Source organism: Lathamus discolor, chromosome 5 (assembly GCF_037157495.1).
Source record: "Lathamus discolor isolate bLatDis1 chromosome 5, bLatDis1.hap1, whole genome shotgun sequence".
Taxonomy (NCBI): domain Eukaryota; kingdom Metazoa; phylum Chordata; class Aves; order Psittaciformes; family Psittacidae; genus Lathamus; species Lathamus discolor.
This window is the reverse complement of record NC_088888.1, coordinates 29,012,478-29,033,773: the sequence shown is the minus strand read 5'-3', so window position 1 is coordinate 29,033,773 and position 21,296 is coordinate 29,012,478. Positions and strand designations below refer to the sequence as shown.

At 38.7% G+C, this 21,296-nt stretch overlaps 1 protein-coding gene across 1 annotated transcript in view; it reads right to left on the bottom strand.

Moving 5' to 3' along the window:
• PLD5 (phospholipase D family member 5) overlaps positions 1 to 21,296 on the bottom strand; it is a 168,058-nt gene that overhangs the window by 48,631 nt on the left and 98,131 nt on the right. Inside the window, exon 5 of the mRNA XM_065680165.1 lies at positions 15,280 to 15,394. Within this exon, the coding sequence (XP_065536237.1) occupies positions 15,280 to 15,394 (115 nt within the window). The remainder of the gene's footprint in view (positions 1 to 15,279; positions 15,395 to 21,296) is intronic.

The following is a 21,296-nucleotide window of genomic DNA, read 5'->3' as shown; positions in this document are numbered from 1 at the left end:
TCACTGAAAAAAGCCTAGCTCCATCATCCTGACACCTACCCTTTACATATTTGTAAACATTGATGAGGTCACCCCTCAGTCTCCTCTTCTCCAAGCTAAAGAGACCCAGCTCCCTCAGCCTCTCCTCATAAGGGAGATGTTTCACTCCCTTAATCATCTTTGTGGCTCTGCGCTGGACTCCTTCACGCAATTCCCTGTCCTTCTTGAACAGAGGGGCCCAGAACTGGACGCAATATTCCAGATGCGGCCTCACCAAGGCTGAGTAGAGGGGGAGGAGAACCTCTCTTGACCTACTAACCACTCCCTTTCTAATGCACCCTAAGATGCCATTTGCCTTCTTGGCCACAAGAGCACATTGCTGGCTCATGGTCATCCTCCTATCCACCAGGACCCCCAGGTCCCTTTCCCCTTCACTACTTTCCAGCAGGTCAACCCCCAACCTGTACTGGTACATGGGGTTGTTCTTCCCCAGATGCAAGACTCTACACTTGCCCTTGTTAAGTTTCATCAAGTTTCTCCCCGCCCAACTCTCCAGCCTGTCCAGGTCTCGCTGAATGGCAGCACAGTCCTCTGGTGTGTCAGCCACTCCTCCCAGTTTTGTGTCATCAGCGAACTTGCTGAGGGTGCACTCAGTTCCCTCATCCAGGTCATTGATGAAAATATTAAACAGCACCGGTCCCAGCACCGACCCCTGAGGAACTCCACTAGTCACAGACCTCCAGCTAGATTCTGCGCCATTGACCACAACTCTCTGCCTTCTTCCTTTCAACCAGTTCTCGATCCACCTCACTACTTGATCGTCAAGCCCACACTTCTTTAGCTTATCTATGAGGATGCTGTGGGAGACAGTATCAAATGCCTTACTGAAATCAAGAAAAACTACATCTACCACTCTTTCATCTGATTCATTCCTTCCATTTAATTTTCCCCACTATTTCCCCCCATGTCATTCCTCCTCCCCCTCCACTTCATCCTCAGTTTTACTCTTGCCCTTGCCCACTCATTCATATGTTTTATCATATATATTTATTTGGTTATTCGTTCACTCTCCCAGCACCCAATTACTTGAGGAACATATTTTGGTTTTTAACTATATGCGCAGCACAACGTATTCTCCAAACCTTTACAAATATTTTTTTTTTTAAAGGAAAAAATTTTTTTTTCTTAGGAGTTTTAAGCCTAACCACATTTTTGGGTGGCCAGTTTGGTTCTAATGTTACTTATCATGTGCTAGAACTCCTGCAGGTTTTAACTCATGATATACAATGCAAAAAGTAGAGAAAGATTGTTGATGGTTGTTGCAGATTGGGATTCCAGGAATTTCTTTTGCTTTTAGTCCAAACAACAACTGAAGTTGAGCTTTTGTTTCTTATCATGGATCAAAGGTTCTGAAAAGAATAAGGCACTTTTACAGTTTCTTCTTTTATAAAAGTAAGCATGCAGAATAGACACTGCAGCTCTGCTGTAGCAGACTAAAGAGTCTCACAGTTGGTTTATTACTGTTATGATCAGCATGTCGGATGCATTTTGGTCATGCGGAAGCTTTGTACAATAAAATGGAGACACGTGAAAGAGACAAATGGACATGCCCCAATGTCAAAATCAGAAAAGTCCTCACAGTATACTGAGGAAAAACATGTGAGGAAAAAATGCTTTGTCTTTGATGAAATACATAGAGGATACAAATCAATAGCTTGTCAGTTAGCAGCTTTTTAACACACATTGATTTTCATCCAAACAGCCTTTTTGATATGTAGAAAGCAAAATAAAAACCATAACTCCACAGATTCTATGTTATTAGCATAGTCAAGGACACACACAATATGCAGTCAATAAAACTGGTAGCATACTGAAATCATAGAGGATATTCATGTACCGGAGGACTAGACCACAAGTACCATCTTATTTCTCCAGTGCAAATATCAGCAAATGTCTGTGAAAGACAGGAATATAGCTATATTATCCCCTATGACATTTTGAACTGATGGAAAACCAGGTCTGTAGGACTTCACTTTGTTCTGCAAACAACATAGGACAGGCAGAATTAGCTTGAGAACTATAAAAGACAGATACAGACCAATTGAGAGCCATCTGGCATGGCAGCAGGGTACAGGACAGAGGCTGCGTAACTTACCTGCTTGCAGCTGCACACAGAGGTTCCTATGAAAGCCGGGCCAGACGACAGCATGTGCACTTCTAGTCCTAATAAGCCCAATGTGGACTTGGTGCCAATCTCTTCACTTAAGCAGAAGAAAGTGCTGCCATTACTACAAAAGTGCACCTGAAACAGCCACCTGGATGCAAACCCAGGAAAGCCTGAGCAATGAGAGTGTGGGGCAGCATGACAAGAAACAGACAGGGAAACCCATTAGATTTGTACTAAGAAATGCATGTAAACTTGAAATGATAAAAGATTCGATGGTGAACGTGGTTCAATATTGATATGAAGTTACTGAATGCACTGGCAAGCAGGCAACTCCTATATGAAAACCATGAAAAATCAATCTGAAAGTAGCACTAGATTGTAACAGGGTCATATGAAGGACAGGAGACAGTTCTGCTGGTAGGGGAGGATCAGCTCCTTAGAATAAGGACTGCTGATGTAGGACCTCTCTTTGTGTGTTACAAAAGACAAAATGAATGTAGTTAATAAGGCTAGGGTTTAAGAGAAAAAGGACAGTCTTATATTTTTAGTTGCTTGAAACAACACAGAATATTTGGATACCACAGGTGGTGTTCTAGAAAGTCACTCAGCATGAGAGACAAAGGCCAGGGCTGTCACACGTCATGTATGTTTAGGAGTTAGTTTGAGCCCCTGGGGTCTAATCTTGTTCATAGTAACACTGATACATATTAAGTGCTACACAGTGCTATCCTCTTTAAAATAACAACCAAAATAAGCAACTGATTGTGTGTGCACAAACTGACATCAAAATAAGTGGCTCTCACCTGCGTCTTATTTCTTTATCTATAAAATGGGAACTAAGGTGTTCCTCTATTTCTTGTGAGCACCATGAACATTTAATCTTGAATATTCATGAAACGTTCTTATTCCAGTGTTAATACCACAGGAAGAAAAAAGGAGACAAATTTGTCCCCAGATGAAGTCTTGACCAGTGTTCAAAACAAAAGAAGAGACAAGACAATAAAAATGATAGTGAAATAAAATATTCTACACATGCTTACAAGTGCATAGAGAATCCATGTGCATTGAATTTGATAGGGAAGAAAATGATGTAGCCAACTAAAGTCTGCATCCTGACTGCAAACAACTTGATGGTACAGAAAGACATGATACGGAGAATATATTTTTACATACCATAAATGACTGCTTCATGGACCAATTAGAAAATGCACAAGCCGAGAAGCTACTCTTGATTTATTTTGAGCAATACATAGTATTGCAACTATCAAAAAGCCCCATGAAGGATGACCACACTGTACTCCAGCTCACTATCTTCATAACAACATCATCTGCATCCCACAAGCCCATTCTGGTAACATTTAATTTCAGAAAGAAGACCTTCATAACAGAAGGAATTATGCCCACAGAAAATCAAAAGCCAAAGAGAAAAATCTTTATACATTTCCAGGCAATACTTGGAAACATTTTAACAGAGGCTCAGCATAAATGTATATGACTACCAAAACCAGATACCCATTCTCCCAAGGCATGGTGCAAGCACATATGAAAGAGAAGATAAAGAAGAACATTAGAGTTAAAATGGTATCCTTCAGTAAGCAGATTGAGAAAAGGAAAGAGAAAAAAGTAAAATCAAGCTCAGGCAAGAAAATTGTAAAACTATATACAGTGAATCAAAAAGATTTTTAGGAAATACGGATACTGAAGTTGCAGAGTGCATTGCTACTGTGCCTAGTGTTTTGTGGATGAAAAAAATGCAAACAGATTCAAAAGCAATGCACAAAATAAAGGAAAAATCATCCCAACACCACAACAGCTTGCTGAACTCCATGACAAGGCAGCTCTTAACCTACAAATTTCTAAAAGGATATACAGAGTCAGGGGAATATCATTCTCCACTTGTTTCAGTTGTCACACTCTGTAAGTGTGAGGTTCTGCTAATCCCAGCAGTGCAGACGAATGACCTTTAGTTTCATTGCCTTATGGCTGAGAAGAGTTGCTATGTGACCCTTTGCTTAGGAACTGTTCATTTTGACAGCCTGATATTGCAACCATCATACTGTTTTTTTACATGATTTTGGTCACACTCGAAAAGTTGTGGTCAACAGCTCAACACCCAAGTGGAGACCAGTGACATTACTCAGGGGTTGGTACTGGGACCAGTGCTGTTCAACATCTTTGTCAGTGACACAGACAGTGCACTACATAATTACTAATATTTGCACATTATATATAGTTTATATTCTGTCCAAAGGAAAGAGAAGATGCTGAATGCACTCTGTTCTTAAGCATGAGCATTAGAGGCAATCACTCTATAAGGATAAGCAATAAGAGTTGGAAATGATGGAGTGTAGTATGATATATCATTCTAGGAGCTTTTCTTCCAGTTGAATTTTAGAACAAGCTTAATGTAATTCACTTTCCAACAAAGATGCTGTGTAAATTTCACAACACACCAAAATGCTGTAGAAGCCTAAGGTTAATTTGAAAGTTGATGTAGGATATTACCAGATAGATCCAGTATTAGCACGATTGTGGCAACTCCTTGTTACAAAGATAAAGCTTGGTAAGTAACGCTATATAAACTGGCAAGATTTGTCACATAGGTTTACTTCGTGGTACAGTTGTGCTGGTTGCAAGAACCCAAGGGTAGGCATGGTTGAGTATTCTTTCAAAAGTATTCATCAAATCAAAACCAAATGGTGTAGTCAAACAGTGTCAGCTTGGTTTGGATATGCTCTGAGGCTTTTGACAATTTCTCATATAACTTTGAACACATAATACTTTAATTGCAGGTTTGAAGCAGATATATTGATTGAGCTAAGCAGCAAAAGGAGCTAGAAGAATGAAAAACATGTACACAACCTCAGAAGTCCAAGTGTCTGTGTTATGTAACTTGATAGTCTTCACAGACTACTATGACTGAATAAGGCACAGTTCTAGGAAGACAGTCAGGCTTCAAGTGGATATGAAACATACGGGAACTGCATGAATGGACAAGACAAAGTTTACTGTCAGTAAATTCACCTGGTTTTTTGCTATGTAGTACTGTTAGCCTCCATCTCTTTTCAGGATGAGATTGTGTTAGTGCTTTTGCATATAAGAGAAAGCATGGGCTGCCAAAATTTCTGGAAAGGGAGCACAGCTACCTAACAAACGTTTTCTGAGCTCAGATGGCCCTGGCAGCTCTTACTAGCTCTTCCAGTAACTGTAGGTAGGAACTTGCATGCTATCCATATGCTTTAAAAATGTCACAACTAATTTCTGCTAATGCCACCCGTTACTGGTTCCTCTGTACTAAAAAGTGTCAGCTACTCTAACCAACTAATGCCATACAGGAAGAACCCATTCCAGCATCTAAACTATCAAGCAAGATCTGGAGATGTTCCTTGTGGTATGAACCTGCTATGTTGGACTTGATTAGTTACTACCAGACAAAAGTAATTTGGCTGTTCACAAGATTACAACGCTCGTAGTCATGCTGAAGCTTATGACATACAAAAGTGCCTATTTCTGCAAAATCCATGAATATACATGCATTAGTAACAGAATCAAGTGCATACTGAAATTGTGTACTAAAATACTAATCAATCAATCATGTCAGACTTTTTCTATTATAAATTTTAAAGCGCAAGAGTTATGATACTGTTTCAACTAAACGCCTAGCATCTTAAAAGTGCCACACAGCACGTCTAGCTTTAATTCATAAAAAAAAAAGGTAATATTATTTACCTATGGGTCTTTGAATCAATGACTACAGATATTGGAAAGAACATGACTGTTGTTTTATAGTGCAAAACTACACATTATTAATGGGAGAGTACTGTCCCTGTGAACACAGCCATTCCTCTCAGCAAAGGCATTTTTAAGTAAAAGTCTACAGACACTGCAGAGCTTAGAATCAGAATTTATTTCTTGCCTATCTGGCTCTGATGGGCACGGAGTTTTTCGTTAAAATGAACATTCTACCTCTCTGTAAAACAAGGCCAGAACAACCCAAGGCCCTGGTTGCCTTCAGAATTTAAATTATAATGAGGGGTTTTTTGTTGTTGTTGTTTGTTTGTTTTTCTCTCTATTGGTTGTGGATAACTCTGTAAGGCAGGCTATGCCTAAATCATAGAATGGTCAGGGTTGGAAAGGACCTTAAGATGATCTAGTTCCAACCCCCCTGCAAGGGGCAGGGATACCTCACCCTAGACCATGTTGCCCAAGGCTCTGTCCAACTTGGCCTTGAACACTGCCAGAGATGGAGGAAGGAATCTTCTTAAAGTTCACGTGCTTCAGACTCAGAAGAGAAAATAAGCTCTTTCACATTGTGACCTGTTACAGTGCCCAGGCTGGGGACACTGTGTGTCCAGTGGAAGCTCTATTCCCAGATCAGGCATCTAGCTTCTTATAGAACCTAGAATTAAAACTGGACTATCAGCAACTTTTTTTTTTTTTTTTTTGAGCTAAAATACATCTGAAATAGGTAGCAGGCAATGGCAACGGAAGGTATGTGTTCCCCCCGCCCCTCACTTGGAATTGCACAGGAGGATCGATACTCCAAGGAAGGTTCAAAATCCTGTCCTATAATCAGAAGCTTAAAATAATTCTTTTACAAGAAAGGACAAAATATTTTTTTCTAAATCTATGGGGTGGCAGTTGAAGGAGCAGAAGCAGAGCAGGGACTGGAAGCCATACCAGATGAGTGATCACTACAGAGTCATCTTTAAACGGATACAGGTATTTTCTGCAAACTGCAGAGCTCAAATAGGAGGGACTGAGAGAGTGCCACTACAGAATACCCGCTGCACTTCCAATCCTTTGTGATTGCAAACTCTGTTTTGCAAAGTTCAAGATTTTTCAATACTAGCTTAAACAATCTGCTTTCTGTCAGGCAGTCAGCTCTTCTTCAAGCTGACAATTTAGAAACCTTCAGACAGAGGCGGATTTTCAACCTAACCTTCTGCAACTCAGGCAGGTGTTCTGTGCCAAAGAAATTTTGCATATCTACATAATTGTCTAAGATGCAACAAAAATACTAGCCACCTGCTCTTTCCAGCCACATTTCATAGGGCTGGACATGGCTTACCTTACACTGCAGCATCTAGCTCCTCAACTGAAACAAGTGAGAAACATTGCGTGTGAGTTCTCATGGGACTTAGGCATAAAAAGAATGTTAAAACATCTCCTTGCTATCAAGACATTAGTGGATGCGTGCACACTTAGCAACATAAACTGAGGTAAAAGAGTTTAGGTGCCTAACAGAAAGATGTTTTCCCAAAACCCAACAAAGCAGGAGTTTCTGCATGCTAGTGTTGCCAAGACAGTAGATACGCAAATACTTGAATCTCTGATGCAAAACTGGGATCTGCTTCCTTCTTTTAAGATGGGATGCAACTAGTTTTGCAAATTCTGCTCAGTATTTCTCATTATGCAGAACTCTGACAAAGTTATTATGCAATTCTAAGAGGTACAGAACATAATGAAATCTTTCATCTTGGAACTGACTTTAAGATCGCTTGTCACAGGCTCAAGGTTGTTGAGAAAATATCAGGAAACACTCTCCAGCAGCAACTAATAAGATCTAAATCAAATCAAGCATCTACTCTGTTCTGGGTACACAAGAAATACAAAAAGGAACAAGGCCTGATTCATAATAAATCAAAATCTAAAAATGAATTTAAAACCAGGCGTCAAAGGCCTTGCCAGTACAATTTTCATTAGCTGCCTTTTGAACACTCATATTTTAAGGTATGGCTTCGGCAGAGTTTTTGAAAAATGTCAATATTTAAAATCTGAAAGGAATTGAAGAAGTGATTTCTCCCCATCTGTTCAAACCCTTCTTCACTTAACTCTGTGAAACTCAGATCTAAATTACTTGCTTCCTTCAGGAGGACTTGCCCCTAGTCTACTGGTCCTCTCAAATGATCCTACTCATATGTTATTGAAAAATCATAGGAGAAAATTAATCTGAATTTGGTACTGCTGAACTGAAAGAGCAGGAGCTTATCTCATCTTCAGCACCCTTCCCTCTCACAGTCTTGGAGAATCCAGCCCAGGAAAGATTGATAAAGCAATGGATCTACAACTCCATTCAATGCCTTACCTAAACCCGTGAACTGAACTTCAGCTACCAAGAGCACTCTTTACACTCCTACGGAGTATGCGTAAGATAATATTATTTTAATGGTACATCTGGACTGGACATTTCTTCAAGAACCAGCTTCAGGATTCCAGTTTCCCATTTTATGAATGGAGTGTATTTTCTTTTTAGCCTTTTCAGTGTTTTTACATTGATTCTCAACATTATCTTCATATGAAGAAAAATTAAAAGCTTTCTCAGAATCATAGAAAGCCCAGGTTAGATGTGTTTTCAGATCATTCCTCACAATCTTTTGTGGGAAAGGGAGCCTATATGAGATTATCAAGCATCCTATCCAGTCACACCTTGAAAACCTCCAGCAACAAGGACTCTACCATATCCCTGGGGAGGTCATTCCAGTGATTGATTGTTCTTACTGGTAAAAAATTACCCCACCCCACCCCCCTCCAAAAACCCCAAAACTCCCTATCTTTCTTACATTGAGGTGAATGTACTTAAACACAAATTTATGCTTTTCTTGCAGATCCTTATGGAACTATTAAAATCAGCTTTGAAACCAATCTTTCTGAAACCAGACCTTTCCCATGCACCAGAGAAAAATACTCATGAGGCCACTCATCACAGGGGCTTGTCTACTTTCTTCTTAAAATTGCCAGTGATAGCTCTTTCATAAGCTGCTCACAGTCCACTGTCCCCATATTTAGGACATTGTCTCCAATACTGAATCCAAATATTCTGTGCTGAATGTAAATCAATGTCATTATGATTTACTCTACCAATGGCTTTCACAAAACCCCAAGTGACTCAAAATCCAAACATCTTTCAGGCACCAAGAAACTTACCAGAAAATGCCATCTCTTACTCCTATAGCTTAATCTTTTCCAGAGAAAACAGCAGTTTCTCCCAAATGGAGAACTCCACATTCCTAGGGTTTGCAGTAAACAAAGGCTCTAGGCTTAAAAAAGTGCTTAACTCACAGCTTGTTTCATAAGGAGAAACTGGACTGATGTTCTCAGGTGATCTCAACCTCTTCTAACACATAACACAAGTTTTTCAGTTCTTGTATAATATGTTAAAAATACATCTTCTTCCCACTCCCCCACAACTAAACAGGGAAAGGGAACATGACTGTGTCCAAAGGTAAGAAGAAACTCACGTCCCACAAGCATCACAGCTCTAAAACTATGCAGCACTTTAAGCGTGCCAACAGAAGCAGACAGAATACAGGACTAAACACATTTTATCTGATACGCAAATCTTATTCACTGTTGCTGTCCATCGTGCAACAATTTCATTAAAACAGAAGCACAGGAAAAAACAAAACCACTAGAAAAGTTCTAGGCATTACATGAACTCTGAGCTATCTGGTGCCATGGCAGATTAAGCCTATCTAAACCAGTTTCCAGCGGCCCTGCCTCCCTTGCCAACCCCAGCTATGTGTTTCCTATCTGTGTGTGTACCCAGTATTTATGCCTCTGAGATGATACACTCAGTAATGCAGAAATCTAATGCAAATTACAAGCAAGCCAGCCAAAAAAAAAGCAGTCTGTAGCCAAATCAGCCCCCTGAACTGTCTTGCCACATGATCACTGGTGCAAGGAAGAAGGCAGGGACAACATATGGTGGGGAGGGCAAAGAGGAGGCTGGGATCATGCAGCTGCTGGGATATAAACTGATGCAATTCGTCATAGAATGGTATCTGTTAGTGTTCGCAAGTGCAAAAATAAAAGAACAAAAAGCTCAATTTTCTACTAATTTATCTCCCTGCAATAATATAACTTTTTAGTTTCTCTGTTCTGGTTGTATCTGGTTAAGGGAGAGTGTAATTCTGGACAACTGTGCATGAGCTGCTCAATGAGTAGGAGCAGCATATGTGATGTGGCGATTAGAACCTGCCCTAGCACAATGACTTCAAATTAATCTCCATTTTCATTGCTATTATTCAATAGCTATTAGTTGAGTTAGATGATTTTTTTTTAATCACATTATGATACAGACTCCTCTTTTCATATCTGCCTCTATGAGCACTGAAAAAAACCAAAAAATGTGCCTTGCAAATATATATCTATATAAAATTATTCATTAAAAGGGAATATTGGGGGAAAAGTGAATAGAAAAGGAATGGAGCGATGCAAATTGAAGAAAGGAAATCCATTGGAATGTCTTAAAAAACATTTACACTGTCAGCTAAAATAAGATCATTATTAGTAAGGGATTTAGATTCTGTACATGTAAGAAATGATACAGCAACCTGCTAATTGGAGACAGTAATATTCAAATGTTACTGAGGAACAAAGACTGGTATGTAATTATGTGCAAGGAGTAGGAGGGTTACAAGAAATGTTTCAATCCAGTAGATTGAACCACAGCTGAGAAAAGGCTAGAACAATAACCTTGAAAACAAGCATTAAAAAGCTACTGTCACAGCAAAAGGAGGATAAAGAAGAACATGTTGGTTTACACAGCAAGCCAAATTTTGCCTGAAGGCAGACCTATCCTACAAGGGAGCCACAGACATATATGCATAGCATTTGTTTACATATGAAAGTAAAATACAGCTTTAACTATAGAGAAGCAAAACTTCACACCCTAGGACTGCACGTTACAAAGGTCCTATAAAAATAACATCCTAGTTTATAGCCTGTTTAGTAATAATTTTGAAAACTAACGTGCAATTGATTTTTTAAAATTATTGATACACTTTTTTTAATTACAACTGTAGAATGCTCAGATCTGGCTTGTGATGTCTGCGCTGCCATTAACAATCACTCATTGTCCCTGAGAGACAGAAACAGCAAGCAACCTCACCTAACAGTGATGTTGTAAAAAGAAATTCATTAATACTGTGTTTGCGGAGCACTCATAATGAGAAGCAGCATGGAAAAGCCTGCGAGGAAATTAATCATTCTACATTCAGTGCAGGATCTGGCAGATGTGCAATAAAGAAATCCTGGAGACATACATTAAATATGAAGATAAAAGAAGATCCTAGCCATTACTAGCAGAAATAATACCCCTTGAATGAGCATCATCTGCCTTAGGCATTAAATGTTTCACATATTCTCATTCAATACAATGGAAAAACTTCTGATTAATGTGATAAGATTATAGGAAGTAACAGCCAGGTATTCTGTGCAAAATATAGAGTCTGATAATGTAATTAAGTCTACCATAAATATATGTTCTGGGGCTAGTATTTCTTCATTTCCGCATGCTTAATTTTGAACTAAATAACACCTCCACGTCACACCAATTATTACCTAATGTTTATTCTCAGCACTCAGGAGCTCCTGTCACCACAGTCCTAGGTGTGTTTTGTGTTAGCACAGTATATCAATCCATGTTTCACACTGCAGCTGCTAGACAGCTTCTGTAATCAAGATACCCTGTCCTACAGCTAGCTCAAATGATTCAGGATAGCAAAGACATGACAAAAGAAGGCTTAACTGTGGCAACAAACCTGCAGGTTCACAGCTAGCTCAGTTATCTGTACTAACATTGCACTGTAAATTACTGATTTTGTTTTACTCTACATCAGTTCTTCTCTCCCATCCATGTAAGTTAGGCTTTGTCTTACCCCATCAGCTCAAATCTGAAGTCAGATTTCAATTTTCTCCTCTGTTAATCAGTAGGGACGGCTGCTGGAGAGGAAGGATGTGTAGGGAGGATTCTAGGATGCATCCCTGGGCTGGAAAAGGTCTATCAAAGCTGCTTTCTATAGTACTTCAGAAATGGGGAGAAGAGGCAAGGGGGCTCCATGCATGCCTGTCTAGAAAAATGAAAGATGTGCTAAAATAATCTGGCTGGCAGAGATAGTCTCAATATCTGTGCTGAGATGCAGCAGTGCTGTAACATGTTATGGTTCCTAGTACAAAAAAAAGAAATAAAAAAGTCAAACACCACTGCATCAGACAATATGGATGACCAACTTCAAGCAGCCACATACAAACCCATGCCACTGTGTCAAGACTAAGACTTTTACCTTGGCTACTTAAGTCAGAAAGGGCGTGCTACCTGAAGATGTAGCAAGGTAGTTAACCACAGGCTGATGAACTGCAGCATCTTTAAAGGCTCCCAGGCTGTATCCTGGGGCTGACACCCAAATCATCCCTCATCTTGACTCCAGGAACCCGCCTGCACAGCATGGGGACACAGCTCAGGTGTTCTCATCACCCAGTGTTCTGAAAAGAAAGGCAAGGCTCCTCCACCTTCTCTATGCAGTCTCTTAAATTTAGGACAACACGCTACCTGGAGACACTGAGTTTCACTACAAAAAGAGGCTAGCCTATGCTTACCTAGCAAGGTGAAAGCAGGCTCAGGAACACATGAAACTCCCAGAGTCCCACAGGCTATGTATGTGGTTTCTCCCCATGCTATTCCCATGGCTGAGGCACAGCTGGTGAACCACAGAGTAGTGCTTGGACTCTCCTCTGCCTAATTCAGACAGACACTGCAAGTGGGAGTTTGGGTCTTTTCAGCCAAATGTATTCTGGTTCATCATCACAAGAAGCTTCAAAACTTAGCTGAGCTATTGATATATTTACTGCTTTCTTTCCCACAAGAGGAATATTTCTATCAAAAAACATGCGTGGTGTTGTCTTTCATAAGACAAATTGACCAGCTGCAGGGGAAAAAACCCCAAACCTAATTAGTCATCTTCATGAATATATGTGTCCAAATGACAATGCACAGTTCCATTTCAAGGATCAATCCTGACTGATTTTTGAGGGTGCAGATGGCCAGTGACTCATGAGTAAAGAGATTAATAATTCCAATAGACAGATCTTCTAGGATGGCATTGCAAAATTTAATAATATGTTTGCCCTCAGCTAAGACAACGGTAGCAGGTAACAGCAATTCTTTTCTACAGCAGACATTAAAAGTCTAATATAGGCACATTTTCCAGTTGTTGTGTTTTTAATACCAATGAACTAAAAGAATTTGGGGTAGCCTTTTTTTTTTAATTTAAGCTAGCCTAGCAGTCCTGTTACCTTCTATTTGACACAAGCAGGACACACCCCGAGTCTGCTATTCATACAAGGTCTGCTCATTTAAACATAAAATCAAGACAACTAAATCTGATTAAATGTCAAAATTAACATATCTCCTTTCAGGAATGCAGAACCAAACAGAGCTTTCCTTGAGATAAAAACCAAACAACAAACTGAAATTGTGTGTGCACACACTTTATGCAGGTGAAAGAATTTCATCAGAGCTGGCAATCACCATGTCAGCATCAAGAAGTTCTAACACAAGAAATGTAGAAATAAGCAAACCAAAACATAGAATGAGAGGAAAAAAACCAAAACACCCCAACATTCACAGTGAGAAAATCAAGATGTTATAATATCGATCTTTGAAAGGCCAACAGTGCACAGTGATTATCTACAATTACAGGGTTCAAAAATGACAGAAAAATTCACAAGAATTACTATATAGAAGTGACTTTCTCCTATTCTTTGTAGCTCAGTGCACTCAAATATACTGATTCCTTCATTTCACTACTCTAAAATTTCGTGTCTTAGAAATCTGAATGAGGCAAATTTGAACCTAGTAAAATTGTAAAAGCCTACGTTCTGCTTGTTTGCTAGTTCAAAAAGTTCACAGGTCTGATTAATTCCCACATAAACTGAAGGAAGTGTTAACGACAAACATCACTCCCTTTGCTAGCCAGAAGTTTTGCTTATCTTTTTTTCAAAGAGGACAGCTTCCGATATTGGGTATTCTCAGTAAACAATAGCTAAAATACCTATTGCCCGGTACATCAACGGAAACGTACAGGCCTCAGCTGTCATCTCTTCTGACTCATGGAATTTGGAATGTTAGAATTGGAAGGAAAAGAAACCACTTTTTCAAAGACAATTTTACTGACATTGATGCTAGAACACTTATTTCTTTTTCAACATATAAGAAAAAGATATTCCTTTACATCACAGACTTCTGACAAAGCTGATATACTTTTACTGGTTATCAAAGGATCGATATCACTTTTGGTTATGTAACACAAATAATCAAAGCCCTGGAATAGGCAGTGTCGCAAAATGACAAGTCTCTGTATTTATTACATTTAAATAACTTGTCAGTCTTGATCAAAAACGATCACTTTAAGGACTCCCCTTAGTAATGTTCTTTTACTTACCCAGTGGGGAGGTTACAACGAATTTAAACAAATAAAGATTGATTTATTTTGGAAAAGAATGTTCTTTATTCTTTACTGCAAAAAGACACGTTTTGTTAGGGTGCTGCTACACACAGCAATTGCTTTGCTTAATTTACTTTTTAGAATTCCCTTTGTGATCCAGTTAGTAATCTGTGTCAAAAATGATCACCATCAAAATACAGAGGTTCTTTCTGCCTTTTGAAAATGTATCCTGTCCTTAAAATCATACTTTTATCTGATTATACAGATAATTAATGTATTTTTATTCAGGCAAATTGTGTACAAGATTGCTAAAACTCCTAAGAGATTCCGATTTCTTTCTGCATTTCTTAAGCTCTCTTTGCTGTTTTTCCACAGACTTTTACATAAAGCAAGTTTATTCATGTGGTGCCTGTAATCTCTCTGGTTAGGGATTTAAGCCTCAAAGCAATGATTAGGAAAGCAGACACCTAAGAATTACATGTAGCACAGAAAACCTTGGCAGTTAAATCTGACTGACAGACTATTCTCTAATGCTTTGGAATCATCAGTACCATAGGTATGTCAGTTTATTAATTTATTTTGCTATTGCTCAAAAAAGGAAACCGTCTCTTACCACAAGTTATTACAGCAGTCTCTCAGGTTACTTCGCCCACCATTGGAATGGCTGTAGTGAGTTTAAATATCTAATTAATCACTACACCACCTTTTTAAACACTTGCAAACTGCAAACAACAACTACAGTAACAGAGTTTCAGATTCTTGAGAGCTATGAAGCAGAGAAAGCTGAAGGATTACAGGGTAACAGTGCTAAACCAAGAGTGTGCATTCTACACATCATCTGAGGCTGCATTTTAGGTAAAGGGAACATTACATATCAGTCAATGGCATAATAACACAAAGTCTTACCCTTTGTTTTCAAGTCGTTCAATACCTTTGATTCCACAGGCAGTATGTCGCTCACTAGTTTTATCTCAATATTTCGGGATGCCAGTTCAAGCAATTTTTCAAAAAGACGCTGACCCTGGGAAGAAAATGAAAGCAGAAGTCGTGAGACAGAATTGTTCAAACACCAAATGAACAAATTAAAGTTAAACCAAAAACACATTGTACAACAGCTGAGTAAATATGCTCCCAGGTACGGTTAAATCTACCCCAAAAGTTAGCAACTCAAACCACTTTGTCTTGAAGAAATACAGTTTTGAACGCAAAATGTGCTACATCCTTTTCCCAGATTATACAATACCATTGATGACAGATGACACACAGAGAAGGAACTGTCCAGATTTTTTATGCTTCATAAACACATTCTTATATTAACTTTCTTCTAAATAATTACATTCTCTTAAATCAGAATAAAAATTACACAATTCTGTATTGAATGATTTTTTGTAATTGATTCTAACCATAGTACAGTACATTTTCAAGTGGTCACATGCTCATCTTTAGATGAGCTATATCATGAATGAAAACAATAATCTACATGTATTTCATATACTTTTCCTTTTTGCACTGTTATAAATCTACTATTTAAGCCCTATTTCTAACCAAGAACAAATAAAAAGGAATCTCATACTGAGTTAGTCAGTTGTTAGACTAGAAATCAAGAACTTTGTTTCACTTGAAAAGTAAAACTTCAAATCGCCACATTTTTCCACATCCAAGAAACAAAAAGTAGACCTGATTGCATAGTAAATGTTTAATTTTTAGATTCAATATTTTAACTTTAAGAAAAATATTTAACTAAAACCATCTAACTAAACAATTTGAAGAATGAAATATCCAGTAATGTATATGAAATACGCTGTGTTACAACCACCTCTGTTAAACCCTGTTTCCTTGCTGCCGTTCTAGCTTACTACAGGAGACACCAGTAACAGCAGCCAAACACACAAAAACTTTGGCTTTACACAGCTAACAAAGTGCCTGCCCTACCTATACAGTTCACTTTAGATTCAATATAATGATGACCCCAAGGTAAAGCAAAAAACCAACAGTCAAACCTACTTTCAAACGAAGGTGTAGAAGATGAAGCTTTCCACAGAAACATTCTAAATAATTCTCTGGATAAACTGCTACTCTAAAAATCTTACAAGGATCTCTCTATTCAACAAAAATAGCCAAAGCGAAAGCAGTTTGTATTCTGACTTTGCATGGACTTGCAAAACCTCACATAGAAGCCCTCCTCCTGCAACAAACCCAGAAGGAGCAGACAGCAGAAAGCCACCCTTTGCCCTGTAATTGCCTTCACAGATTGACACTTTGAGACTTGCTGAGCCTTAAGCATCAGTCACAGAAAGTAGCTCTTCACCTGTCTACACTACAGGCCTATTTTTTAATATTAACTTATTTTGAATATGTGGCACAAGAAGAATACCCAGCTTTCTAAAAACTAGCTTTCTCAAAATTACGGGGCAGACAGGGACTGCAAGGAAACCACAAAACTGCTGTTTATATTTTACTTTGTAATACATGCCTGCTTGCTGGCTCAAATCCACAGTGTAGCTTTCTGCTCACCCCAGGGTTCATATGAACCTAGTAGTCAACAAGATACTGCCATAAGGAAAGCATTGGACAAAACAGGAAAATAAAAACAAATGCTTTGCATGAAGCTCCAAATGTTTCTTAGATTCAGCATTTCTCGAGGTGTCCAGGTGGTCCCATATGCAAAAAAAAAAAGACACTCATGATTTAACTTACACATTCAAAAGCCCCTAGTTGCTGTGCAAGTCAAGGAGTGGTTTTCCTCCACATGCCTCCTGAAGCTAGAAGGATCCTGTCACATCAGTGATTGTGTTGTACTTTTTTAAGGAGAAGAAGAGCAGATGCTACCCGAAGTAAGTTAATGAGACAATAGCAAGGAGGGGGTGGATGCTGCACACAGTTAGGCAGCAGCTCTATTGGAATCCTGGGGGAGAAGAGGGGAGCTGGTCAGTATTCCTGGGTGCTTCACTCCAGCCAAAATGGTCTGTCTGCAGCTGCTGCAGACTGGCACTGCTAGACTAACTGAATCAGGGAAGAGCAATCATTATATTGTCTGCTGGGTTACCAACCCATGCCTTGCCCTGTTCTCCAGCTCTCCAAGGGCCCATGACATGCCAAAGCTCAGGCAGCCTTTGGACCCACTTCTTCTGAGTCCAGTGACTGGAGAAACCAGTAGGTTTAGTTTTCATTAGTCATATCTTCGCAAAGAGTGAGCAGGAAAAATTGAGTAAAAGGCTTGCATGACATAAATTAGATGCATATATATGTAGAAACAGATATTTGGAAAGGTTCTATATGTTAATTTAATTTACTTGGTAGAAAGACAGACACTTTTTGTTTGGGTTATTTGCAAAAACTGATTTTGACAAGAAGCATAGTAAAAAGCTCTAGCATATGAAAAATAAACATGGAAAAGGCATTCATAAAGTTGATGGAAAGTGATTCACAATATCAATACGAATTAATGCATTAACTGTTCTGCTAAGAAAATGCTTGGAAAGCTAACACCTAAAGCTGATAAGATTAATTGCTTCAGGGGATGGTTCTTTAGGGCTTTTCACCCATGATAACTATTTTTGTTTACTGCCACTTCTGTCTGCACAAGATTTTATTTATGTATGATTTACAAAAGCTTCAATAAACAAGCCTGGACTTCCTGTAATAATTTTAGTTTGGACCCAAAAGAACATGGCAGCATTTCCTGATTTTAACCTGATCTTAGTATGCGCTGATGTGACCAACAGAGTATCCTTGATGGATCACCCGGCTGTCTCTTAATGGGCAATGCTGCCAGCTGCATGGCCCACCCTATGGGTGAATAGAACACTTAAAGTGCAGCCCCGCATTCCAACGAAGATACCTTCTCTGAAATGAAATCTCTTTTCCCATCAGGGACGCTACATGCTATGCATTTATAATATCCTTTTTTTGTCTAATTATGTTCATAAATAGTAAAACCTCAAATTGATAAAAAATTTAAAGCAACTAGGAGTGCACTCACCACAAATAGGCTTGTTTATACAGGTATATGAAAAACAACATCCAGTGCCAGGTTGCAAAGAATTCCCTCCATCTCATCTCTTTCTGCATCATTCTTCAGCAGGCATTTATACACTCACCACAGCTTAGCCTATACATTCTAAACAACTATGAAAATTCCCCAACTTGTTTTTAAAAGTGCGCATGCTATAGTAAAATAGGGTACATTACTGAAGAACCAGACCTTTTGCTCCATTAATATTAATTTGAAACTCAGTTTCTATACTTTATGACATGTTTACCTGCAATTTTTCTGTTTTCTTCTATGAAAAAGTAAAAACACAGGACAGAGGGTCTGAAGAGTTTTGTCACTGTTGTCAGCACATTTGAAATGCTTCTGTTGAATACAAACCCTCATGCTGTCATTCAGACAACATTCCCTTTGTGACGCAATACCAGGCTGCTGCGTGACTACGTGATGGTGGTCAGAATAATTTCAATAATTTCAATATACCCAGCTTATGAGGACTGAGAAATACTAGCAACCCAGTGCTGTGAAACTGCAGCATGCAACCTTATACCATATCTGCATTTTGACACTTAATACCACCAGAAATTGGCATATCCTGGTAAAAATTTCCCTTACGCTTTTCACTGGGCTGTTTCAAAAAACCTACTGTGACAAAACAGGATGTAAAGAGTATTTATCACAGGAACACACTGACATTCTCACCGTAGCTTTAAACGGCCACACACCTGAAACATCAATCCCAGCTGTACCTGCCACAGTCATCTGGTGAATTAAAAAACCAAAAACGTTATCAGTATCAAAAGGTCTTGAAATTGCTCCCAAAGCAATTTCTCGCAGTCAGTAGGCAGACTGATTCTAGCCTGGCTGATTTCCCTTGCCTGCTGTTGTCTTTATCAGTATGCATTCCTCATTAAAAATAAAATAGATAAGAACACAAAAATGCTGTATTTATTGAACTACTATAAAATTGAAGTATTGCACTCTTCAGTAACTTACATTCCTACAGTTTAGACAATGCTCAACTTTATCTATCCACAGAAATGAAACTAGTTACTTCCAGAATCTTCTTCTGTATTTATTCTATATAGTTCTACTAATATTTTTAAAGGTTGTCTTATGATCAAGCCTTAGGTATATCTATAAAATGTTACCAAAAAACACAGCATGCTGGCAGAAACCAGTGGAAAAAACAAATCAAGAAATCATAACCTTAACTTATGCTATTTACTGCAGAACAAAGAAACTCAAATGCTTTCCTCAATTCTTTGAGCAAAACAGCTAGTGAAAAGGGAGGGAATGTGCTTTCATTGAAAAAAAAAGTTTCTTTTCTATACCTCAATCTGTACCAGCTGCATTGAGGAAATGCCATCACCTGAAGAGAAATGTTTGTGTAAAAATAAGCTTACAGAAAAGAAAATACACTGTGATGTCTGTAGCTGATTGTAGCCAATCTCTGCTGTAGCCGTTAGGTTTGGAGATGTGCTCTTTGTACTTATTTGCATTTTTAAATAACTTTCAATAATGGGTACATGTAAGCTCTGGCACTACCATTTGTCCTACCGAAGAAATCACTTCAGATCCTTGGACAATGCATGTCTGAGTGACACACGACTCATCATCAGAGATTCACTACAAAACCGGACAGCTGGCTTACATGAGACATACTACCAGATGGAAAGGGAGACTCCTCCCATCAAGCCAATAGGTAGGTAAATAAAGTCAAGAACCATCTATTTTTTGTGCAATCACTGTAAAAATCAGATGCAGATCTATACTTTGATCATCTTATGGTCATCCAAATAGCCATCCAGGGAGAACTCTGCCATACTCATAAGTCATGATGGCATTAATTCTTATTTGTGAAACAGAATAAAATTTGTGAGTAAGAACTTGCTGGAATTATAAAAGGTCACTCCAAATTAAAGTTTCTAAATATGAGATGAGCAGAGGAAATTAATTGTGAAAAATCATGAAATTGGCATTATCTCACATTCGCTTCTCTCTTCACTGCAAATGAATGAAAAGCTAACCTCTGAAATTGTGTTTCCGTTATCCTCTGGTATCTCTAAACATCAGATTGCCACAGGAGTCTCACATTCACATTCTGCAAAACTCTCAAAGCCTCTACATGACAGCTACCCTGCTGTTTGGAAAATTCACAGATGATAACACAAAAAATCACCAAAACATGTTTTATCTTCTGAATGAGAAAAGCAGGTGTAGAAAGCCTACTCAGTAGTTTGCCAAATACTCGTTTACCTGACCACCTAACCTGTAGAAGCACACCAAGCACTGCAGCATCATGTGTTTCCATTTGGAGACTAATTTAGCAAGACTCATGAACTCAGATGGCCAAGCAGAGCAGTTGTGACCTGGACAACTCAGTCAGCTATGACTGCTTGTTTAGACTTCTGCAATTTCATATATGCACATGTATGCATTTATGTATGTCCAATATATTGGACAAAATGGACAATATGTCCCTGCCCATGGCAGGGGGGTTGGAACTAGATGATCTTAAGGTCCTTTCCCTATTTATTCTATAATTTTACATATATGGATGATGTTTATATTTGGCATCTATATCTATGTGTGTGTGTGTATATACAACTGCAGAATTTTCTGCTCTATGTTTCCTCAACACATGTATTGGACATGCATATACGTACACATATGCATGTCCATATGAATGCATATGTATAATGTACGTATATATACATATGCATGCACGCATGTATGTAACTACACAAACATATACAGAGAACATAGCTAAACCTCGTAACTAATTATGGAAAAGCACAGTCTAGCCTACTCAGCTTTTCTCCTTCAAAAATCCACGTCTGTTGAAGTGCTCTTGTAGACAACCTTGCTTTGCAATATGCCTTGAATATTCATAAAATGGAAATGAGAAGTACAGAGCAGGATGTAGGTC